We start from the raw sequence: 26,907 nt of genomic DNA, 5'->3' as shown, positions 1-26,907 counted from the left end.
ACTCAGCCATAAAAAGAAACGAAATTGAGCTATTTGTAATGAGGTGGATAGACCTAGAGTCTGTCATACAGAGTGAAGTAAGTCAGAAAGAAAAAGACAAATACCGTATGCTAACACATATATATGGAATTTAAGAAAAAAATGTCATGAAGAACCTAGGGGTAAAGCAGGAATAAAGACGCAGACCTCTTAGAGAACGGACTTGAGGTTATGGGGAGGGGGAAGGGTGAGCTGTGACAGGGCGAGAGAGAGTCATGGGCATATACACACTAACAAACGCAGTAAGGTAGATAGCTAGTGGGAAGCAGCCGCATGGCACAGGGATATTGGCTCGGTGCTTTGTGACAGCCTGGAGGGGTGGGATGGGGAGGGTGGGAGGGAGGGAGACGCAACAGGGAAGACATATGGGAACATATGTTTATGTATGACTGATTCACTTTGTTATAAAGCAGAAACTAACACACCATTGTAAAGCAATTATATCCCAATAAAGATGTTAAAAAAAAAAAAAAAGAAACCAAGGGGCATAGGGTAATGTAACAAAATTAGCCAAAGGAAGTTAAATAGCCTACCCTCTAGGACTTAACAGCTTAAAGGAAGATAAATAGCCTACCTTCTAGGACTTAACAGCCCCCCCAAAAAGTGACGTGGAAGCTATCCCACATATATTGGTAAACATGCAACTCCATCCAACAGCCAGAAAAACTGCATAGCTTCTTTCAAAGGGAACTGAGAATCCACCTAGTTTTTCCTATGTCCTCTGGGTATAAACACACTCAGCAACTCCATAACAGTTACCTAGTATATTTGGGGACAGTTGCTGACTAATTTAAAAAATTGGCTAAGCACAGAAGAGTGTGGCAGGACATATTTAAAGTGATGAAAGGGAAAAACCTACAACCAAGATTACTCTACCCAGCAGGGATCTCATTCATATTCAATGGAGAAATTAAAACCTTTACAGACAAGCAAAAGCTAAGAGAATTCAGCACCACCAAACCAGCTTTACAACAAATGCCAAAGGAACTTGTCCGTGCAGGAAACACAAGAGAAGGAAAAGACCTACAATAACAAACCCAAGACAATTAAGAAAATGATAATAGGAATACACATATTGATAATTACCTTAAATGTGAATGGATTAAATGCTCCAATCAAAAGACATAGACTGGCTGAATGGATACAAAAACAAGACCTGTATATATGCTATCTACAAGAGATCCACTTCAGACCTAGGGACACATACAAAATGGAAAAAGATATTCCATGCAAATGGAAACCAAAAGAAAGCTGGAGTAGCAATTCTCGTATCAGACAAAATAGACTTTAAAACAAAGACTATTACAAGGAACAAAGAAGGACACTACATAATGATCAAGGGATCAATCTAAGAAGAAGATATAACAATTACAAATATTTATGCACCCAGCATAGAAGCACCGCAATACATAAGGCAAATGCTAACAGCCATAAAAGGGGAAATCGACGGTAACACAATCATAGTAGGGGACTTAAACACCCCACTTTCACCAATGGAAAGATCATCCAAAATGAAAATAAATAAGGAAACACAAGCTTTAAATGAAACATTAAACAAGATGGACTTAACTGATATTTATAGGACGTTCCATCCCCAAACAACAGAATACACTTTCTTCTCAGGTGTTCATGGACCATTCTCCAGGATAGATCATATCTTGCATCACAAATCAAGCCTTGGTAAATTTAAGAAAATTGAAATCATAGCAAGTATCTTTTCTGACCACAATGCTGTAAGACTAGATATCAATTACAGGAAAAACACTGTAAAAAATACAAACACATGGAGGCTAAACAATACGCTACTAAATAAGCAAGAGATCACTGAAGAAATCAAAGAGAAAATCAAAAAAAGCCAAGTAGCCTAGTGCCCCTCAAATGTATGACTTTTAAATCTCATTGTGGCCCTCAATTCTCCTACTTTTTCTTGGTCAGCTCCTTGCTCATCACACTCAATGACTGTGAATATTCAAGATCTTCATCTCTCTTAGAAGATCATACCCTCAACCCTTTAACCCACTCCAGTCTTAGATGAACTTGCCTCTACTTCATTGAGAAAGTGAAAACCACTGGGTGTGAACTGCCCCCGCTTCTCCTAACCTTCTCTCACACACTTACTCACATCCCTTCCTGCCCTTAATCTGCTGCCCCAAGACCTACAGAAAGAGATGTATTTCCTGTTTCCAGGCAACTATCTCACTTATGCTGTCAATACCTTTCTGTTTCCGGCCCACTCCCTTAGGCCTTGCTTCATCATTTGTCCTTTTTTTCTTCTAGACAGGCAAACTGCGCCCCTCCCAACTCTTTGCCCTGTGCACTGCTGCTGCCCTAACGCCTGCCCTTGCCTCCTTGCCTCCTGGGAGCTGCTCCTCCACCCCCTCCAGACTCCTGTCCCAAACCTTCTCAAAGATTCATCTACACTTGCAGCCTTCCCTTTCTCACCTCTCACTCCTCAACACCCTGCAGCATCTGCTCCCTCTTCTAATCAGACATGCACTGGGTGCACTTTAGTTAAAGATGCAGATCCCGGATGTACGCGGATCTATGGTTGACTAGTGCCTCCTCTACCTACAAGCTGCAAGAGCTTGGGCATGCTGCTACACCTCCCCATTTCTAAAATGGGGATAGTAACAGTAACCGACTGCATAGGCTTCTTGTAATGTTAAATGAGATACTGGATTTAAAACACTGGACAGTGTCTTCACATGCCATGTGCTCAATAAATATTAAAATTACTACTACTATTAGTAAGATTTGCAGTTTAATGATTATTATCATTAGTGTTTGTCAGGTACTATAGTAGGTCTAGCTAAAAACCGTGAACTCAAAAAATATCCTACTAAACTCATGCAGCCAAGAAAAACTACTTTGCAATCTCCTCTACAATGTGTCCTTTCTCTAGGCTTAGGGTCACCTTTTCCACCTTCAAAGCAGGATCTGCTCCTAGGAATTTCCTCTCCATACTGAGTCTGTATGACTCAAATCAGTTCAATACATATATACACACATGTACACACACTACAGATATACGTAACACACACACAGATACACCTACTACATACATACACACACACACACATATTAGGTAAATTCACATGTATCATGTGAACCAATACGAAAGTATTTAATTTAGCTGAATGCAGGAACGTAAACCTATGCTGCCTTTACAGCAACAAAAGTATCTACAACAATGTTCTGCGTGCAGCTGGAAGTCAAAAATTACTGATGAATGTATAGAACGACTCCCCACAGGCGGTCACAGCAAGAGCGGAAAGAATATTTCTAGCGTCATGTTTGAATCCTACCTGACAACTTGGAAACTGCAATAATCTGAACCTACGTAGGCAATGAAAGGATCGCTTCATTGTTGGTGCACCAGAAAGTACACCTAACGGTCATTTACATTCTGTAACTAATCACTAAGAACATTAGCACGTAGCACTCATTCCCTTCCTTCACTTCCTTGCTATCTCAGGTTATTTCTGTCACAAGTTGTGTGTGGCAATATTTATTATAATTAAGAAGAGGCAATACAGGCAAAGGCAATTATAATAGATATGTTCAGTAAGGAATTAAACTGAACAGGAAGATCTCATGCCAGTGACAAAAGAAGGCATGTAATTTTATTTAGACAAATTTACTTCTTCTTTATTTTAACCATTTACTTCTTGGAACAAGCCTGTAAACGCCCACGCTCCATCCAGCACTATCAGGTGAGTCTCGCTCTCAGTGGACGTGCTAGCGTGGGATTCAGGTGAGTCTCGCTCTCAGTGGACGTGCTAGCCTGGGATTCAGGTGAGCCTCGCTCTCAGTGGACGTGCTAGCGTGGGATTTGATTGGAGGCACCTTCTCTTGGACCAGTGATTCTTTCACGACTGCGATCTCATGTTGGGATCTTGTACCCTGACCTAATTCCTCTAGGATTCAACAATTATTTACATTACAAGCAAAGAAAAGGACTCCTGGTTTTCTCTCTCTCTTTAACACTGTTACTCTCCTTTTCTGTCAATATTTCAAAACAACTTTGGATCTTAAAAATCTGTTGAAATGAGTTGACTAGAGGATGAAGAATTCACACATGGAAGGCAGGACCATGGTAGGGAAGATGATAATGAAGATGACATGATGAAATAGCTGATAATTATTTAACATTTATTTGCACTAGACCCTAATCCAAATACTTAACATACATTATTTACTTTAGTCCTCACAACTGCGAGGCATTGTTGGCATTATTACCCCACTCTACATATGAGAAAACTGAGGCTTAGAGAAGTTAAATGATTTGCCTCAGGTCAAACAAGATCCAAGGCTGGGATTCCAACCCAGGTCTGTCGGGGGCCAAAGCCCATTAATGTTATAAATCATGTGTCTTAAAATAACAATTTTTTTCTGTGACCTATTTGTAAATCACAGTTTGTTCAAAACTAGAATTAAGCTTGATTTTTATTGTCAATGGTCTGCTGCAGTAATTCTACATATTTCCATAATAAAAAATTAAGTTCCTCATTTAAAAACATGGGAAAAGAACATGAATGGCCAGATGAAAAAAAAATTTTAAGCAAATATTAAATTTCAGGTATTTAAAACTAAAGAGAATTTAATTCAAGAAACAATAACCAAGTGATGTCGTGTACAAGGCACTGTAAGAATTCAAAGATTAAGATAGCACCACCCCTGCTCCCGAGAAGCTAATGATCTAGTGGGAGGGACACAGTGTAATGTTTCAGGTCTTCTCCTAAGAGAATTCTTCCCTGACCACCCATCTAAACTGTTGCCCCATCCCCTGTTATTTTCTATCACAGGGATCAGAATACTTTTTTCTGTAAAGGGCCAGATAGTAAATAATGTAAACTTTGTGGGCTATATGGTCTCTGTCAAAACTACCGAGCTCTGCTGTTGTAGCTCAAAAGCAGCTATAGACAACTGGTAAACAAATGAGCATGGCTGTGTTCCAATAAAACTTTATTTACAAACAGGCAGTGGGCCATAGTTCACAGGCTGCAGTTTGCCAACCCTACTCTAACATCTCACTCTGTTTTTTCCTTCATAGCACTTAACAAAATGCAGAATTATCTTGCTTATTGATTTATTTACTATTTCTCTCCAAAAACAAAAACAAAAAAACGGCAGCTCCGAGAGAGTGAGGTCCTTGTTGCTTGTTCACAGGAGGCTCTCTAGGGCCTAGAAAGGAGTTCCTGACACATAGGCAGTTCACTCTAAGTATTTGTTGATTGGCTAAATGAATGAACACCATTCCACAAAAGGAGAAACACAGACTGCCAACAAAGTAGGAACTATATTTGGCTTTACTATTAATAAATATAAAATAATTGAAAATGTCATTTTTCACTTGTCAGACCTACAACAGTTAGAAGAAGAGGAGGGGGACGAGAGGGAGGAAAGGGAGAAGAGGAGGAGGGAGGGAGAGAGCAGAAGAAGGAGGAGAACTAGTGTGGGTGAACACACAGTTACACTGGGCCTCTCACCTACTGCAGATGGGAGAGAAAACTGGTGCCACATTTCTGGAGGCCATTTGCAATTATATACCCAAATGTATAAGCCCATTCAAAATGGGCAAAGGATTGAATAGACATTTCTCCAAAGAAGATATAAAAATGGGCGATCAGCGATTAAGTTAGTCATTAGGGAAATGCAAATCAAAATCACAATGAGATGCTACTTTCCACCCATTAAGATGGCTATTATCAAAAAAGAAAGTAAGTGTTGGTGAGTATGTGGAGAAATTAGAACCCTCTTGCACTATTGATGGGAATGTAAAATGGTGCAGCTGTTGGGGTTTTCTTAAAAAGTTAAACATAGAATTACCATATGATCCACCAAGTACTAAGTCCACTCCTAGGTGTACACCCAGATACTTGTACACCCATGGTTATAGCAGCATTATTTATAGGAGCCAAAAGGTACAAACAACTCAAATGTCCATCCACAGAAGAGTGGATAAACAAATGTGGTATATACATACAATGGGATATTATTTAGTCTTAAAAAGGAATGAAGTACTGATACATGTTAAACATGGATGAACTTTGAAAACATTGCACTAAATGAAATAAGCCAGCCACAAAAAAACCAATATTGTATGATTCCATTTATATGAGGTACCTAGAATAAGCAAATAGTAGAACAGAGATTACCAGGAGCTGGGGGAGGAGGAAATGGGGAGTTATTACTTAATGGGTACAAAGTTTCTACCTGGGATGATGAAAAAATTGTGGAGATGGATGGTGGAGATGTTTGCACAACGTTTTGAATGTACTTAATGCTACTGATGTGTACACTTAGAAATGATTAAAATTGTAAATTTTACATTATGTATATTTTACCACAATAGAAAATGTATACAGATCTTCCTTTACTTATGATGGGGTTATGTCCCAGTAAATGGGTAAACTCATCAGAGGCTGAAAATATCTTAAGTCAAAAATACACTTAATATACCTAACCTACCAAACATCAGAGCTTAGCCTAGCACACCCTAAACACGCTCAGAACACATACATTAGCCTGCAGTTGGACAAAATCGTCTAACACAAAGCCAATTTTATAATAAAGTGTTGAATAGCTCATGTAATTTACTGCATACTGTACTGAAAGTTAAGAACAGAATGGCTGTCCGGGTCCCGAATGGTTGTACGTATGTGGGTTGTTTCCCCTCATGATCGTGAGGGTGATGCGAGCTGCAGTTCACTGCTGCTGCCTCACATCACAAGTATTGGACTGCATATTGCTAGCCAGGGAAAAGCTCAAAATTCAAAATTTGAAGTATGGTTTCTACTGAATGTGTATTGCTTTCATAATATCATAAAGTCAAAAAAATCATAAGTTGTAAGTCAGGGACTTACATTGTAAGTCAGGGACCATATGCATACTTTTTACTCCAAAATCCTATTCCTAAGAATTAACTCTGAGGATGGGTGAAACAGAAGGGTGAAATACATGTTCTAGAACCCATCAACCTCAAGATCCATGAATAAGGATCTAGTTATATAAACAGAGCCTGACATGACAAATACTTAAAAGAAACTATTATGTAGGCATGAAATAAGACAGGGTAGACTTTTCACATAAAAATATCTCCATAGCATTATTGTTGAATGAAAAAAAAAACAAGTTACAGAATGCTTGTGCAGTATGATCCCACTGATATAAAAATTCAAAAGTCTAACTATACATGAAAAAAATTTGAGATATTCTCCAAAATGTTAATAGTGGTTATTCCCTGAATGGTGAATTTGAGATGATTTTAAGATTATCCTCTCCACAACTTTCTGTACTAGTTGATTTTTTAACAAAGAATATTTCTAACCAAAATAACATGCTATTATAAACTAATGCTTAGCACTTTTCATATTAATTAAGGATGGTTAGGCCCTTGATACTTTCATAATAGATGTTTTCTGTATTTCCATTTCCATAGCAACAACAATACTTGTTAGAGAATCACATACAGTTTTAAAAGAGATGCATACCTCAGATAGCGGAGTTGCCTCTTCATCAGGCAAAAACAAAGATGCTATTTCAGAGCAACATTCAATAATCATGTTCTAGAAATAATAAGACAATATAGTGAGGTTGATCTTATTGGTAAAATACTAGATATTTTAATTACATATTAGTTATTTCATTTGTCTTTTGTTACATCATTCCCTAACCCTAATTCCCAGGATGAAACTTAGAGGGATTCAGAGGTCACAATCTTTTAAGTAATTAGGGTTATTTGAAAAGATACAAAATAGCCACAAACTATAAGATTTAATGACAAATAATAAATTATTTTAGGATTGTTTCCCTGCAAAATTCACAATTAAAATTCATGTGTTAGAGAAGAACAAGTAAAGTAATTCACACCAGAATAAGATTTTGGAAGATCACTTTTCTTCTGAGAAGAGAGCCCTGGAATAAAGAGGTTCAGATCTGAGAAAGGGTTTAAGCAGAGATGAACAGGTGGGAATCGAGAAAGAAATGGAAAGAGAAAATGAAGAAGAAGAAGAGAGAGTTGATATCATACGTGGTCTATTGCTGAGGACACTGCCGCAGCCCCTACTGTTTGGACGCAGCGTTTTTCTGTGTGGACATCTGACCCAAGAAAGATCTACCTATGGGCAGGGTTGAATCAATCAGATTCTCCATCATTGTAATTTCATATAAGGAAGGACAACAGAAGAGAGTTACCATCAGGACTGGCCGGATGAGCTGAGAGGTTGCAATACGGAGTTGGAGAAGGCACCTAATGGGCTACATGTAACATGAGTGAGCAAGAAACAGAGATAAATGAGAACTGACGCCGCCTGTGGGACTGAGTGCAATCTTGGCTCCCGACTCTCCAAGTTTCACTTTCTGTGGGGCCCACTGTGTTTTGTCCCCAGTCCTTGGTTATGCACGAGCTTACTCACCATGCCCAGCCAAATACTGCCTCCTTACCAAACCTACTTCATCTGAGCTAGCATAAGTAGTTTTTCTTTACTTACAACTAAAGGAGTCATGATTATAAGACTATCAGACACTATAAAACTCTTAGAGGAAAACACAGGAAGAACACTCTTTGACATAAATCACAGCAACATCCTTTTTGACCCACCTCCTAGAGAAATGGAAATGAAAACAAAAATAAACAAATGGGACCTAATGAAACTTCAAAGCTTTTGCATAGCAAAGGAAACCATAAACAAGATGAAACAACAACCTTCAGAATGGGAGAAAATATTTGCAAATGAAGCAACTGACAAAGGATTAATCTCCAAAATATACAAGCAGCTCATGCAGCTCAATATCAAAAAAAGAAACAACCCAATCCAAAAATGGGCAGAAGACCTAAATAGACATTTCTCCAAAGAAGATATACAGATTGCCAACAAACACATGAAAGGATGTTCAACATCACTAATCATTAGAGAAATGCAAATAAAAACTACAGTGAGGTATCACCTCACACCGGTCAGAATGGCCATCATCAAAAAATCTACAAATAATAAATGTTGGAGAGGGTGCGGAGAAAAGGGAACCCTCTTGCACTGTTGGTGGGAATGTAAATTGATACAGCCACTATGGAGAACAGTATGGAAGTTCCTTAAAAAAACTAAAAATAGAACTACCATATGACCCAGCCATCCCACTACTGGGCATATACCCTGAGAAAACCATAATTCAAAAAGAGTCATGTACCACAATGTTCATTTGAGCTCTATTTACAATAGCCAGGATGTGGAAGCAACCTGAGTGCCCATCAACAGATGAATGGATAAAGAAGATGTGGCACATATATACAATGGAACAACTCAGACATAAAAAGAAAGGAAATTGAGTTATTTGTAGTGAGGTGGATGGACCTAGAGTCTGTCATACAGAGTGAAGTAAGTCAGAAAGAGAAAAACAAATACCGTATGCTAACACATATATATGGAATCTTAGGGGGCAAAAGAAAAAGGTTCTGAAGAACCTAGAAGCAGGACAGGAATAAAGACACAGACATAGAGAATGGACTTGAGGACACGGGGAGGGGGAAGGGTAAGCTGGGACAAAGTGAGAGAATAGCGTTGACATATATATACTACCAAATGTGAAATAAATAGCTAGTGGGAAGCAGCCGCATAGCACAGGGAGATCAGCTCGGTGCTTTGTGTTCACCTAGAGGGGTGGGACAGGGAGGGTGGGAGGGAGACGCAAGAGGGAGGAGATATGGGAATATATGTTTATGTATAGCTGATTCACTTTGTTATACAGCAGAAACTATCACACCATTGTAAAGCAATTATACTCGAATAAAAATGTTAAAAAAAAAAAGTATAATGAACAGGGAATACTTCCTGGAGAAAGGGTCATATAAACTGAGGTATGAAAGAGTAGTAAGACTTCAACTGGCAGAGAATGGGGACAAGGGCATTCCAGATGGAGCAATGAAACAGCAGATATTCAAGAAACATAAAGAACCTGATACGGTCTTTACTGCTGGTGTGTATAGGAAGCACGGTGGTGAGAAATAAGGCTGAGAGGTGTACTTATAACAGGACACGTAAACGTAAGGAATTTGGATTTTGTTGCTTAGGAAATTGAGAGTCACTGGACTGAGGGGATAATGATCTGACTGCTTTAAAAAGACAATTCTGGGGCTTCCCTGGTGGCGCAGTGGTTGAGAGTCCGCCTGCCGATGCAGGGGACACGGGTTCGTGCCCCGGTCCGGGAAGATCCCACATGCCGCGGAGCGGCTGGGCCCGTGAGCCATGGCCGCTAGGCCTGCGCGTCCAGAGCCTGTGCTCCGCAACGGGAGTGGCCACAACAGTGAGAGGCCCGCGTACCGCAAAAAAAAAAAAAAAAAAAAAAGACAATTCTAGCTACCATGTAAAGCTGAACTGGACTAGGAAGAGATAAGAGAAAGAGAAATTAGCTAGGAGGCTACTCAAGCTGTTTGGGCAGGAAGTGATCATGGCCAGAAGTAGGGCAGCTTCCATGGGACCAGAAAGGATGGAGGGCAGGCAGGACATCCAGCACTGACTGGGGGACACCATCTTCCTATGACGAACTTTCCAGGCTCCTGGTCCACTTTACTAGACAGAGGGGAACACACATCCTGGAGTACATTCTTACGTATTCTTCTTATTTATCCAAATTTCTATATTTCTAATTGAGTTCTTAGGACTGGTTAAAGTACGTTTTCTTTCTATACAAAAGGTTTCAATAATAGCTGTGATGGGTTACTGTCATGATTTCATCAAGAGCTATCAAGCAAAATGACACTGTCTGTATCATTAATCATTTCCATAACAGATGAAGACAGCCATGTCACCTGATAAATGCCTTCCATGGCTTGTCTCAACATTTATAAAACACAAATTTCGCCTCAACAACGTTCTGTTTCTTTGGCATTATTTGAGGTAAACCACATACACACTTGGGAAACTGGCTGATTCGATGTTGGGCTGCGGGAAACCTCCCGTGACCTTGCTGCCACAGAAATGAAGACAAGGAAAGCACTGAACTCAACAATCCCAGGCAGAAGGCGGTTGGAGGGATGGTGCAGTTGGCAAGGGGCCTGGGAGGGCACAGAAGGACCCCTGCTCAGTCTCTGTCACTTTCCCTTAAAGAGGAGCATCTGTTGATTTGATGAGGGATAGGCTTTGGAGTGACTTCCAAAATAACAGAGCCAACATTTTGACTTAGTTGAAGTCCTCATCATTGTTCACCCATTTTATGGGAAAAAAAACTTCCTAACTTGCTTTCCACCCTCCAAACTCTTGCTTCCTTCATCCGTCCTTCACATGCCATCAGGGTTATCTTAGCAAATTTCAGGGTGGATCATGAGATGCTCTTCCGGGCATTGCTCCCAGCTTTTCCTACGGCCCATGCCCAGCCCTGCCTTCCCAGGGCCCTACATTCACCCTGCACTCCTGCCACCCTGAATACAACATCCAGCTCCATGACTTCACCTCTCATCTCTTGCTGTATCCTCAGTCTGGAGTAAGTGCTCTCCATAGGTCTCCAACTAGAAGTTGGTTACTGGGCTAGATATCAGAGAAGACCCCTGAGCAAAGGAATTCAAAGTCAAGAGAGAGGAAGAGACACAGAAAGAGATAATGACCAAAACAATAGAGTCAGGGCACAGGGTGCAAGGAAACATGATTTTTATTTCAGTCTACATGGGCTATAAAATGCTACCTGCGCTACTGAAGCAAGCACAAAGTCTAGCTCAACCCTTTCTCTTAACACACACACACACACACACACACACACACACACACACACACACCTATGTTAATGAGATTTTTTTTAATGATAAATTGGAATAGTTTGCATCAACAGCTCCACCATTGAGAAAGAAGGATATCAGCAACCTTGCCCTTTTGTATAAGTGTAGAATCCGGATAATGGGGGAAACAGGAAAAGGGGAAGGTGTCAGAGAGACTAAGCTGAACTTCATAATGAAGAGCTGAACCAGATTCACTTTGTTATAAAGCAGAAACTAACACACCATTGTAAAGCAATTATACTCCAATAAAGATGTTATAAAAAAAAAAAAGAGCTGAACCAGAGCGGGAAGGGAAGAGGAGTCAAAACACTCCATGCAGACTGAGTTGGAGGGAGAGGTTTAGGAATCTGAACCAATGAGGCAGAGGTTGGAGAGCTGCCACTGTGAACGTCAGAGAGGCACTAAGAGTAAGGCAGTTGGGAAAAAGGAGATTTAAAAGAAGTTATGCTGTATATGATGAAAGGATTCCCTCTCAGATATTCTTACGAGAGACTCATAAGAATAAGGTTTAGATTATTTTCAATGGTTTTGAACATTATATTGATGTTTCTTTGAATGCCAGACTTTGCTTGCTAAGAGAGGGCCACCGGGCAGCTGGGCTCATTATGAATTACATCTGGGTACCTATGGTCATACTCACACAGTGATTAAGCTCCTCCTGACAGGGACCTAATTGTGCTGATTTCAGTATGTCCTTATCTCCTCAAGCCTGGAAAATTTTTGCACGTAACGGTTTCTCAAAGATAACGTGTTATTTGATGCTAATGTTCAATTGTATTTTGTTCTATGTTTTCATAGTACTTTGATACTGGGGATATGTTGACTATATATAATTGCCTGGTACAATCCGGGCATCCCACACGTGTTTGCTGAACTCATCTTAGGTGACTTGGTAAATATATTTTAGGCTTATCATATCAGTATGTTATCATTCCAAAAAAGGTGTTTGTGTCATAAAATCAGAATGGTTTGCACCTTTTATATGCTTTAAAACACCTGATATGCTCTGAAGATACCCCATAAAGCTGTGAATGACAGGTTAAAACAATCCAGTGATTCTGAGCCACTGTTGTCCATTTTGGAAGAAGGACGTGTTTTCGAGCCAGAAGTGACTGGAACACCTGTTCTGTAGCCCTCCCAAAACATCTTAAATTAATACCTGTGTTCTGAAGCTTTTGGCTTATTCCAGACCATAGGGATTTGGGGGAGAGAAAACAAAAAAAAAAGGAAGGGAATGAGAAAGAGAACAAGATTCACCACCTCCCATATCAACCAAAGGTACATTTTCTGGACCTTTATATTTAACAACCTACCAAAAATCCATACTGAGATAGAAATAAATATATTTGATTATAGAGGTTATGAAATCCTGTCCAACTCCCAAACAGAATTGATCTCTTCAAGTGTCCTAGTTAACTTCTCATTAGCTCCAAGTGAAGGTTGTCATGACAACAAACTGGCAGATTTTAGTCCCTGGAATTTATTTGATATAACCTAGAACCTAGCTGTTTCTTTTTTTTTTTTTTTCTAAGTGCTGGTTAGTATATAGGGAAAAAAATAGAAAAGTTTATTCCTTCCGTTTCACAACTTTCAAATGGTGTGAATTAATTTGTTTGCTAATTCACCTAAACTAAAAAGAGCAGGTTTTTTTCCATTTTGTGACATTCTTTCACATATAGAACTACCAGAACTGGAACACATCTCAAAATGCCCTAATTAAATCTGAAGAAACACTTTTTAAGTTGGAGGATAAAGTAAACTCAAAAACACAGAGGAGGGCTTCCCTGGTGGCGCAGTGGTTGAGAGTCCGCCTGCCAATGCAGGGGACACGGGTTTGTGCCCCGGTCTGGGAAGATCCCACATGCCGCGGAGCGGCTGGGCCCGTGAGCCATGGCCACTGAGCCTGCGCGTCCGGAGCCTGTGCTCTGCAACAGGAGAGGCCACAACAGTGAGAGGCTCGCGTACAGCAAAAAAAAAAAACAAAAAAAAAAAAAACAAAGAAAACACAGAGGACAACATCAGGACTGAAAGCAGTTTGTTCTACTCAGGGACTGAGCTACTCACATATATCACTCAAGTCAGGACGTGAGAGCAAGTCACAAAGCTTGGCTAAGGCAAGGTGGGCCGTCTGGATTCTTCCCTCTGCTTGCATTCAAACGCCCCTACTTGCCCCTATTTGTTCCTGATTTGTTTATATTCATAGTCAACTTCTTGGCTCAGGCACTGGGCTCATTGTGATGAACTTGATACCGATATCTGACTCCCAGGAAAATTCTGATGGCTCTCATTCCAACCAAGGGACAATCTCTTCATCTCACCAGTAACTGAGTGAAAGGATCCTGTTTAGAGATGAGGAGAAAACTAGTCCCAGGAAACATTAAGTGACTGACCCTCGGTAGGAAAGCTGAGTGGCAGAGCACAACCCAGAATCCTTACTCTTACGGACACTCACTCTCCTGTCTCAGACAATGTAAGTTGAAAAGACAAATGGGTTCAGGAGAAAAATAATCATTTGCCTTTTATGAACTATATAATAATGGATTCAAGGACAATTTCAGCAAAGAACTGTCTAGGTTATGGCTCAAAGACAGCAAACTGGTAAGTTTGGTCTATGACTAAAAAACTGTGATTGTAAGTGATCTACTAAAGAAGTTCGAAAACGAAATGAGCTGAGTTCTTGAAAACAGATATGAAAGGGCAACAATGCACTTTAGGAGAAGAATTACATTATATGAATCTCATGAGTTTGAGATATCTGATCTACTGGGATATTTATTCTGAGCACTCAGAATATCATTACTATAGTTAAACATCTGGTAATTTGTGTTGTAACATTTGAGGACACTATAAAGGATGTGCACTATAAAGGATGTGTGGAGAGGCCACAACAGTAAGAGGCCCGCGTACCGCAAAAAAAAAATAAAGATAACGTAAACAAGAAAACAAAAAGAGCCATACCAATAATGCTCTTTAAGAATTAAAAATATTTTGTTATTGGTGACCAATTGAATATTAAACTAGCAGAAAGTGATTTTTTTAAAAAGATACAGCAGAGCAAAAATAAAGATCCTAAAAGCTTTCAGAGAAGAAAAACAGAGATGGGACCCAAGTGGCTGGGAATTCAACCAGAAAAGCAGCAGAGGGAGGTCCCAGAATCAGAGCTGTGCTGCAGGCATTGGGGGCAACCAGTCCTTAACCAGAGCAGGAGAGGGGCCTCCAGGAAGGAAAAGAAGAGTTGAGACATAAATATAAACACTTGGGTACAAATCTATGGATGAATATATGACAGATCCAATGTAATGATCAGAAAGAAGTTAAGAAAAAAGACAAGTGAAGAAAAATCAAACCTTATACAGGAAAGGAAAATAACCACAGTACACTGTGACTTGGCTGTGAACATTGTTTACAGGGTTATAATGACGTAAACACTGAATGCTGATTTAATTAAATTCTGTGATATAACAATATTTAGAAAGGATGGGGAAAGGAGAAGTTGAGAAGAAATATAGGGAATCCTTGTATAGTAAAGTCCTTGTATAGTAAAATCAATAGATATTATATAAAACTGATTTATCAAGAAAAAATAATTATTTTTAGCTGTCATTAGCACTATTCAACAATTTTTCCAGCTTTCCTCTTTCCAAGTTGGTAGCAGAATTGTTGGCATGGCTCGTGACTTACTTGGCCAGTGAAATGTTAGTGCAAGTGATATGATGGAAACTCAAAGAGCCAGGGTGTGATTTGCCCCTTTTCTTCCCTCCTGCCCAGTGACTGGGGATGTTCCAGAGGATGGATGTGCCACCAGCCTGGAGGCTGGTGTGGGGAGACATGGAGCCCAGTGGACCCACTTGGATTTAAAGGGTGTTGGTTATCTTGCTTTTCATGACTGATCCTGCATATTATTTAGAGTCTTGGAAGTAAATAACAAAAGGAACAGCTGAAAGAGTTGAAAATGGTCTGCTCGCAGGACTGTGGGGTGGGGACAGGTCAAACAGGAGACTGTCCCTTTTCATTTTAAACCTTGTACATCTATTTGATTAAAAAAAAAAAAAGCCATGGTACCTACAGAACATATATCTCAAGCAACCAGATGAATGTGCAAATGGAAATTCAAAGAGCAAGTGATTAGGGGAGAACAGGTATTCCCTGCTCCTCTCATTTCCATAGAGGGTAAGGAACTTCCACTCCACTCCAGAATAAGGGGGGACACTTCCAGCTTCTTTTGGATGCAGCCAGGAGAGTGGAGTCACTTATCTGATTGGTGAGTTTGGGAAAAGCAAACTAGGCTCAGCCCCATTGGGTCAATCTTTGCTTACATTTTTGAAGGCACCCTGCCTGCGGGACTATTACTCTCTACTCCTCCATGCAGTCAGCCGGGCAGTCAGCAGGGGAGCGGGGGAAATCCTACAGCTACACAAGTGTGCTAGATTATTGTGTGACTAGGTGGGCAAGGCTGGCTAATTCAGGGGTGAAATATTAATGCTTGTTTGGCCAGAGATCCAGAGCCATGTTTGCTAATCAGCTTTGTCGGTAATGATGCCAGTGTTTGAGATCTCCATATATCAGTTTCCTGTGTCCTACTTCTCAATGGGTTGAGAACTCAGAAGGAACTCCTCCAAAACATGAATATCAGTCATCACTCAACTCTGTAATCAGATTAATAACACACTATAAGGATAATGCCTTTTTTTCTAGTTAGAAAAATACAGATGTGTAGAAAAAGTCTGAAAGATATATGCTTATCTATATTTTCTAATTTTTCTTCCCATATTACTTGGGTAATAAAAATGCTCAAATACTAGACTTAGAATTTAAAAGTAACATTATAAACTTACAGAGCATTGTTTCTTAGGATTCATGGTTATATCTGAATGATTTACCTAGATTGGCTTTGTTTTCATTTACCATCAGTTTCTTATAATTGGTATGCTTAGAAGAGCTTTGAAGAAAACATTACTTATGTGTCCAAAAGTTGGGTTATATCTGGTACTCTAAGTAGAGAAAGTACAGGCCACAAGAACCACACCATTCAAGTTTAGTTACATAGCTATGCTCTGATAAAGTAAAAAATAATTTAATTATGTATAATGACATCCATCCTGCAATGGCAATAAAATTTTCCATTATTTAATAACCTACTTCCATTTCTTTACCAATTGATTCCTCTTCTGTTTCTTCTACTTGAGATACATTTTCATTTGAAGTAACTTTAGGAGTTGTAGGCAATGATATTTCAGCGATTTGCGTAAGATTAGATAATTTCTCGTGAACTGAAATAACTCTAAAAATAACAAACATGTATGCATTTTACTTGAAAAGTTAAGTAAGGCATTCATTTATTCCCAGAATCAATAAAACATGTAAATTAAGTCCTTAGTTATTTAACACTTAGATTTCTGGCATCCCCAAACATCATTCAATCATTCCTTCATTCAAGAGACATGAGAACAGAGACACAATTCTCACCTGCATAGTGTTTATGATCTAGTTATATGCTCAGACAGATTTATAATTATAAACTGGCAAAGACACAAAGCAAAAAAAAATGTAGACATCCAAAATACTTGCTTAAGATGAAAATAAAGAAAATAAATATCTACATGGGCAAAGAAACACCAGACAATGACAAAAGATCTACTCCTACTTAAACTCAGTGCCACGCTCTGATTGGCTGGCTGGCTTGAAGCTAAGAATTAGGACAAGTCAGCAATGGCTCTAAGAGACGGGTCAACGAGCCCACACAGTGACAGGTACTGTGTGGGGAGTGGGGGTAGGGAGAAGAATCAAGTAAAAAGGAAAAGCTAAAGCCGAGGAAGAGGGCAGAGGACGCACTGGCAATCGTGTGCAGGACAGAAAGCTTCTGGAGCCACGGTCCAGTGAACCATGGAGGCGCTGGAGACAGAGGTTAACTAGTGAATGCAGTCAGAAGCTGGAAAAGCACTGAAACAGCTGAGGGAGGCGAAGAGCCACCTGCAGGGCTCCCAGTGACTCTAGGATACAGGCACGTAGAGCGCAGGTGCGCACATATTCGTGCGTGGGTGTGCGGGTCTCCGTGCAGGGGCGGAGGGAAACTTTTATGAAAATGAAGGAGATGATGCAAAAAAGCAAAATGACATCAGGAGCAAATGCAGGAACGTCGATTTCCCCAGTTTCCCGCAGCATGCTCTTCCTTTGCCTTCTGTAGGCTGATCAACAAGAGCAATTCCCCATAGACTGATCGTGACCCTCATAAGAACACAAGGAACTCCACCCTAGGTGGGAGAAATACTGTCACCAAGGGATGAATCAGATGAACGTTTGTCAGGCAACTTCCTCTATGATAGCCTCAGTGACAGGGGCATGTCCCTAACTTTAGTCACCCTACCATTGATCATAAACACACGAAAATCAAGAACTTTTTGGAGTAAAACAAGAATCCTGTCAGTTTGATTACATTCCGCTCTGCAGAAATTATAATCATTTTCATCATGTAGTTCTGAAAAAAAAATTCTGCCATGTTTCTGGATGTACAAGGAAAGAACATAATTTCCTAATTTTGTGGCTTAGCTGTGCTGGTATAGTCCTGTGTCTAAGATTTTCCACCATGACACTGAAAAAAATTTTAAAAGGGAAAAGAAAAAGAAAGTTGACTGAATAATTGAAAGTATGCCAGCTCTTGAAACATCTCGTTTTATTCTCTTTCATGGAGAGGCCAAAGAGAAAAGAGTTCTTCAAAATGGAAATCAAGGACCAGGAACCAGACTCTCCAGGTTAGGATGGAGAAGCGCCAAGTCCCTGCACTCAGTAGGTGGTGAGCAGGGCAAAGAGCTGACATTGACAGACACAGGAGGCCACGATGAGACTTGACATTTGCCCAGTGCTTTCAGCCTTTCAAAGTATCTGCACACGTTATACATGCATACAAAGAATATGCATACACTGTCTGGCCTGATCCTGACAGTAACCCCAAAAGGTAGGCAAAATATTATTTCCATCTCAGAAATGAGGAAATGGAGGCTGACGTCGCAAGGGCAATGAACAATGGAATCAAAACTAAATTAACTAGGGCTTCCCTGGTGGCGCAGTGGTTGAGAGTCCGGCTGCCGATGCAGGGGATATGGGTTCGTACCCCGGTCTGGGAGGATCCCACATGCCGCGGAGCGGCTGGGCCCGTGAGCCATGGCTGCTGGGCCTGCGCGTCCGGAGCCTGTGCTCCACAGCGGGAGAGGCCACAGCAGTGAGAGGCCCACGTACCGCAAAAAAACAAAAACAAAACTAAATTAACTAAGCAAAGAAAAAAAGTGAAAAACAAACAAGGAATTTGGTAAGGTGAAATCAGAAAAGAGAGAAACCAGGCATGAGCAAGAATTAGAGTCTCCATCCCCGGTTTGAAGGAGAGGCAGGAAAACAGAGTGGCTGACGCAGAGGCTTTTGACTTGGGGAACAATATAAAATAGGATTGGTCAAAGAGGAAAGGGTGAGACCAGGATGGTGGTGGAGTTTGGGCTTAATTTTGCAACTTAATACAGAGCCACATTAAGTTCTTTTTAAAACACACCCCAAACTACAGGCAAAATATAGTACAGACAACATCTTTGTACTGTCTGTAATCTTTATGAAGTACCAGAAACTATTCCTCCAACAACTCTAGGTCCTATTATTATTATTCCCATTTTACTGATGAAGAGACTGAGGCACAGAGAGGTTAAGTAACCTGGTCAAGTTTGCTGAGATAGGAAGATACGAAGGGGCACAACCAGCATTTGAACCAAAGCAGGCTGAATTCAGAGTTCATGCTCTTACCCACTGCAATATCATACTCTGCTAAGTAAAAGGAAGACTTTTCCAAAAATGTCTTCTAAAAGTTCGCCTGTGATTTACCTTGTATATTACTGAAACAGTCAATATTATGAAAGTATCAGCAAAGAGCTGTGGATAATCCATCTTTACTTGCCTGTTTAGTGGAACCCAGAAAGAGCCAACACATACATTGTTGTAAGCAGCAGATGTAACATCTGAAATATTCAGGGGCTTCATATTATAGGCATACAACAATAACACCTATAAGAAAATTAAAAGACATATAAAATGTTACATCAAACTTACACTTTGCCTCAAAAACTGCAGCATCGGTTCTCAAAATAGTGTCATTATACTTTAAAAGGTTTTTCTTTGGAAGAGAAAAATGAGGGTTTTTTGTTTGTTTGTTTCCAATTCACTTTAAAGAGAAATGATATGAACAAGAATTGTGCAAAGGTTATGAGATGAAAATAAATGCTAGTTGGTACCAAGGTTATATTATTTTTGATGACTGACACTTCTTACTGCAGTTAAGTTTAAATTTCAGCCTCTGAAGGCCCTCTAACAAGTTCTAATGTATATTGTACCTGGTGAATATCCAACTTTGTTTCTTGTTCCTTCTCCATATGCCCCTTTCCCATCAGTGGTCATAGGTACGTTTGTGCATTCACTTATGCTGTTCCCTTCCTGTTCTCTCCGTGTATTCCATCCACACAAAACTTACCAGCCCCCATCTCTAAGATGAAACTTCTCCTAATGACTCATGCTTTAGTAATTTCCTTGATGTTTGAACTCTGAAAATTCTTAGAGTCAGTCCCACACTCTACAGCACCTATTTACAATCATGAATTCACAGAATTTGAGATTCAGAGGACCTTAGAGGTGGTCTGCTCTAAGTCCTTCCAAGAAAGCTGAGGTCCAGAGCTGACAGCCAAAACTAACTAATTAAATGTATGCATTTATCTCCGCTTCCTCACAAATCAAACTAAAATAAGAGTAAAGGGATTTTGGGAATTCCTGGCGGTCCAGTGGTTAGGACTCTGTGCTTCCACTGCAGGGGGCATGGGTTTGATCCCTTGTGGGGGAACTAAGATCCTGCAAGCCACCTGAAGTGTGGCCAAGAAAAAAAGAATAAAGGGATTTTTTTTTCTTAAAGGCATAAATCCACAAAGACAGAAGCAAGAGAGAAAATGAAGCAGATGAGAGATGTTAGCAACATTTTGAAAGCACCTGAAACATTTGAAAGCACCTCTGCTTAGTCAGCAGAGAGGAAAGGCTGTGTCCCATCTGCCTTCAGAGGGGCTGCCAACAACAAGCACGACCAAGAACCTCGAAAGCCTTGGGGACAACCTCCCTCCCATCCCTTCTCTGAGTCCATCCAACCAGGAGACTCCCTCCCTCCTTCCCTGCCTCTCCTCTGCTAGCCAAACTTCTTCCATTTTTCTCTCTGCTGAGGTTAAATCAAAGATCTATGCTCAGGAGGGACATTAGATTCCAGAGGTGGGGTGCTGAACTGAAAACGTTGGAATGAAGTGAAAGTCTATATTCTGAACAAGAGACATCCCTCTACCCCACTCTAGCCCCTGCCCAGAACATAGAAAACTAAGCAGTAGTCTAAAAGAGTCCTCTTTGGGGAAATTTACCAGATGAAGAGAAAAGACCTACAGATACTGACATTTCAGGATCCACCAATGAAGCTGCTGGCTCCCACAGTCACCCGGCAATGAGGCTAAAAGCCCATAAGCCTGACTCAGTATGCTTCTCAGTGCCTCAAACATGAACAGACAGCCAAGGGTCACTAGACATGAAATGAAAGGTAGAGACCAAAACTAATGTAAGAAAAGGAATTTGGAGAATCAGATACAAGATAGAGAGCAGAAGAAAACATCACTGAAACCATAATTAATATCCTCAGAGAGAGAAAGGCCAATATTGCATCTATGAAATAAGAACACAGTGCTATTAAAATGAAAGAGAATAAGAGCTCTTAAAAATTAAAAAATATGATAATCACAACTAAATAATCAATAAAAGATTTGAAATATAAAGTTAAATATATCTCCCTCCAAATAAACCTAAATTTAAAAACATAAATAGGGGAGAAAAGATGAGAAAAGTAAACATTCAATCTGATAGGCTCAATATCTGAATAACAGAAATTCCAGAAAGTGCAGAGATCATCAGAGGGAGGAAATTATCAAAGAAAAATGTCTCCACGAACTGAAGAACATACTTCACATATTGAAAGGGGCACCCTAAGAATCCAGCACAATGCCCACACCAAGGCACATCATGGAATTTTAGAACACGGGGGACAGAGGGCAGATCCTCAGTTTCCAGAGGAAAAAAGTCACAAAGAACTAGGAATCAGAATGGGAACAGAACTCTCAACAGCAGTGCAGGATTGCCAGAGATAATGGAGCAGTGCCACCCACATTTTGAGGGAAAGTAATTTTCAACCTAGAATTCTATGCCTAGGCAACAATGAATTAAGCATTAAAATGATGCTTAATTTTTGTCAGACATAGAAGGCCTTAAACTCCTATGAAAGTTCAGGGTTAATTTTAGTCTGTTGCAACCTTGTTAATCATCTCGGGGACTGAAGTCATGGAATTATTCCTTGGCGAAACCTGAATAGAATGTACTAAATAGCGATTGTAGCCGTTTTAGGGTCTGAAACACACAAAGAGGCAGCCAGCTAACCAGCATTTTTTGTAGAAAATGCGCATGTTGATGATTTACATCTGAATTCTATTGTTACCTTCACTTCTCTCACTGAGTCTGGCTCACGCCTGGTTTTGACTACATGATCAGAGAGGTACAAGAGACTCCTCTCCCAGGTAAGACAGCAGCTTTCTTGAAACCAAGATATCTCACCGTATTTCGGCGGTTCATGACCCACAGAGGACGTGTGTCCCGTGCAACTGAGAGAGGACCCAGGAAGCTGCTCCTGGGTATCTTAGTCTCTCCTTTAGTCTGAAATCAGAATTCACCTGAATAAAGGAGGTCAATATTTAAACAATAAAACACTAAACTCACTCGCATAGTTGTGAGCCAGAGCTCTGGAGCCGGGGTGCCTGGGTTCGCCTTCACCACTTACTGGCTGTGTGATCTTGGGCAAATTATTAAAACATTATGCTTCTGCTTTCTCATTTGTAAAATTAAGATATGGTAATCCCCATTCCATGGATCAGGGTGAGGATTGAGTGAGTCAACGTAAAGTGCTTTAAGCGGTATTTAGAGCATTACTGTTGTCATTTTTAGCCCCATGATCACTACTGGCTCCTTACCCTTCCTGGATACCTCATTTTCTATATTCTCTTGGACCTGCTGCTAATCCCAAACCAGCTTTCCATCTAATCCCCCAGCCTGTCCTCATCTAATCCACTTAGTTCTTAGTTGATAATAGTGCTTAGTTCTATTCCCAACTTGTCTTTACTCCTCAAGGATAAGTTATATAACCTTGCATACTCAGGACTGGATTCTTCAGGAGGCAATACGCCCATGATAAAATTTCCAGTGTTCCTTTATTCACTTCTGAAAATACTCTTTTCTTTCAATGGAAAGAAGTGATATGGTTTTGACGAACACTGAGGAATACTATATTTAAAACTGCCTTGTATGTTCATCATTATCAAGTAGGGATGCAAGGATGATTCAGTATTTGCAAATCAATGTGATGCACCACATTAACAAACTGAAGAATAAAAATTATATGATTATCTCAATAGATGCAGAAAAGGCTTTTGACAAATTCAATGTCCATTTATGATAAAAACTCTCAACAGAGTGGGTATAGAGAGAACATACCTCAACATAATAAAGGCCATATATGACAAACTTACAGCTAACATCATGCTCAATGGTGAAAAGCTTTTCCTCTAAGATCAGCAACAAGATAAGGATGCCCACTATGACCACTTTTATTCAACACAGTATTTGAAGTCCTAGGCACAGCAATCAGATTAGAAAAGAAGATCAAAGGTATCCAAATTACAGAGGAAGGAGTAAAACTGTCACTGTTTGCAGATGACATGATCCTATATATAGAAATCCTAAAGACACCACAAAAAACTATTAGAACTCATAAATGAAGTCAGTGAAGTTGCAGGATACAAAATTAATATACAGAAATATATTGCATTTCTATACACTAACAATGAACTATCAGAAAGAGAAATTAAGAAAACAATCCTCTTTACAATTGCATCAAAAAGAATAAAATACCTAGGAATAAGTCTAACCAAGGAGGTAAAAGAACTGTACTCAGAAAACTATAAGACACTGATGAAAGAAATTGAAAACAACAGAAACAAATGGAATGACATACTGAATTCATGGACTGGAAGAATTAATATTGTTAAAATGACCATATTACCCAAGACACTCTACAGATTCAATGCGGTTCCTATCAAAATACCAATGGCATTTTTCACAGAACTAGAACAAATAATTCTAAAATTTGTATGGAACCACAAAAGACTTCAAAGAGCCAAAATAATCTTGAGAAAGAAGAACAAAGCTGGAGATACCATGCTCCCTTATTTCAAATTCTACTACAAAGCTATAGCAATCAAAACAGTATGGTACTGGCCCCCAAACAGACACATAGACCAATGGAACGGAATAGAAATAAACCCAGAAATAAACCCACACTTATACGGCCAACTAATCTACAACAAAGGAGGCAAGAATATACAATGGGGAAGAAAAAAATCTCTTTAATAAATGGTGTTGAGAAAACTGGACAGCTACATGCAAAAGAATCAAACTAGACTACTCTCTCACACCATATACAAAAATAAACTCAAATGGATTAAAGACTTAAATCTAAGACCTGAGGCCATAAAACCCCTAGAAGAAAACATAGGCAATATGATCTTTGACATTGGTCTTAGCAATATTTCTTTGGATCCATCTCCTCAGGCAAGGGAAACAAAAGCAAAAATAAACATATGGGACTACATCAAACTAAAAGTCCTCTGAACAATGAAGGAAACTATCAACAAAAGGAAAAGACAGCCTACTGAGTGGGAGAAGATATCTGCAAGTGATATCCCTGATAAGGCATTAGTATCCAAAATATACAAAGAACACATGCAACTCAAGCTCAAAAAAAGCAACAAACAAACAACCTGGTTAAAAAATGGACAGAGAATCTGAGTAGACATTTTTCCAAAGAAGACATACAGATGGCCAACAGGCACATGAAAAAATGCTCAACATCAAACATTATTAGGGAAATGAAAATCAAAACCACAATGCTCACCTCACACCTGAAAGAGTGGCTATTATAAAAAAGAACAAATAACAAGTGCTGATGAGGATGTGGAGAAAAGGGAAGTCTCATGCACTGTTGGTAGAAATGTAAATTGGTGCAGCCACTATGGAAAGCAGTATGAAGGTCTCTCAAAAAATTAAAGATAGAACTACCATATGATTCAGCAATTCCACTTCTGGAAGAAACACTAATTCAAAACAATATATATACATATATATATATATATATATATATATACACACATATATAGTTATCAATATATCAATCAATCAATCAAATATTTCTCAGCCATAAAAAAATAACAAGATCTTGCCATTTGGGACAACATGGATGGACCTAGAGGGTAGTATGCTAAGTGAAATAAGTCAGATGGAGAAAGACAAATACCACATGATTTCACTTACATGTGGACTCTAAAAAACAAAACAAATGATCAAATATAACAAAACAGAAACAGACTCATAGGTACAGAGAATAAACTTGTGGTTGCCAGAGGGGAGAGGGGTTGGGGGATGAGTGAAATAGATGGTGGGAGATTAAGAGGTACAAACTTGCAGTTGCAAAATAAATGAGTCACGGGGATGTAATATACTACATAGGAAATATAGTCAATACTACTGTAACAACTTTGTATGGTGACAGATGATAACTAGACTTTTCATGGTGATTATTTTGTAATGTGTACAAATGTGGAATCATTATGTTGTACACCTGAAACTAATACAATATTGTAAAACAATTTTACTTCAATAAAAAAAAAAAAAGAAAGAAAGAAAGAAAGAAAAAGAAAAAATCGTCTTGTCCTCACAGCCCAGGAACAGTGAAAGACGAATCCCTCTTCCACTAGATAGAGCTGATTTGTAATTTCCTCATCTTGATATCTTAATCACCTAACAAAATGCTTGGCACATAGTACGCACTCAATAAATACTTTATTCATTAGTTAGTAAGCAGTTGAGCTATATGTGGTTTGTAAAGAAATCAATATTAAGAATGAAAAGACTTAGGTTCCATTCTTATTTTTGTCACTAATGAGCTGAGGTATTGGTCAAGTCATTTTACCTCTGTGGAACTTTTCTTCCTCATCTGTAAAATGAGAATGTCGATTAAGTGTCCTCCTAGTTTCCTTTCAGTTCTGACATTTGACCTGGGTGATACCAAAAGTCAGAGGTTACCAATAGAGCCCACTATATAAACTGGCAATGGAGTACCTTCTTGGAGAGTCATCATGAGAGCTCTAAGTTCACTGGTAGCACCAGCCTAGACCAGTGCTTCTCAACCTTAAGTGTGCATACATTACTTGCACATTCTAAACTGTGCAAGTAAAACGAACATTCTGATTCAGTGGGTCTGAAGTGAGACCTGAGATTCTGCACTTCTAATGAGCTTCCAGGGGATGCCAGCGGGGCTGTTTCCTGACCACACTCTGCAAGGGCCAGGGACTATCAGATGCCTGCCTCATTTACGCAGCTTCTGTCTTCCCCAGCTTCCAGAAGCTGGATGTAATTCTGGGCCCCATCTGCAGGACCAGGCTCTAGTTAATCACTTAGCCAACAAGTCGCAGAATCCAGAGGACCTCAGAGGGAGGTCCTGGGCATCTGTATGATCTCTAAGTTATAGCACTCCTGACATCCAAGTTGATAACACTGGGCTTTTGCTTTTGTTAAGACTTGATAATTTTCCCAGGAACCCTAGCTCATCTTTCACTACCCAGCTAGGCCTGAGCTTGTCTTGAATGCACAGCCTGTTTCTTTGGGACCCTGAAATAGAGTCTTGCTCTTCTTAGGGATTTAAAGCCCTCCAGAAAAGAGCACTGGCTCCATATTTCTTGTTCCCAGACTGGCTGGACTTCTGAATAAACTTATCTCCAAGAACTATTTCAGCTCTATCCAAGTTTCTGTTTTTACTTTGCCAGATGGAGTCTTCCTTTTCAGTGCTTTGCTTGATCAGACTTCTTGCACTTGATCATGCTTGTCTGCCTACATCTTCTGTGGCCTCTGAAGAACATGCCTTGGGCTGTCCAGCTGCCTTCAACACAACAGCC

General features: G+C 39.7%; 1 protein-coding gene across 1 annotated transcript in view; it reads right to left on the bottom strand.

The window, feature by feature from the left end:
- The window catches only part of CFAP54 (cilia and flagella associated protein 54), a gene marked incomplete at its 3' end in the record, with an annotated part of 310,342 nt that overhangs the window by 21,962 nt on the left and 261,473 nt on the right, over window positions 1-26,907 (bottom strand). The window contains exons 65-67 of the mRNA XM_082667031.1: window positions 19,737-19,843; window positions 16,943-17,084; window positions 7,533-7,607 (exon numbers count right to left, since the gene is read on the bottom strand). Coding sequence (XP_082523157.1) covers window positions 7,533-7,607; window positions 16,943-17,084; window positions 19,737-19,843 — 324 coding nt within the window. The remainder of the gene's footprint in view (window positions 1-7,532; window positions 7,608-16,942; window positions 17,085-19,736; window positions 19,844-26,907) is intronic.

Source organism: Grampus griseus, assembly GCF_964374135.1.
Source record: "Grampus griseus genome assembly, chromosome: 11".
Classification (NCBI taxonomy): domain Eukaryota; kingdom Metazoa; phylum Chordata; class Mammalia; order Artiodactyla; family Delphinidae; genus Grampus; species Grampus griseus.
This window is presented reverse-complemented; position numbering and strand designations above follow the sequence as displayed.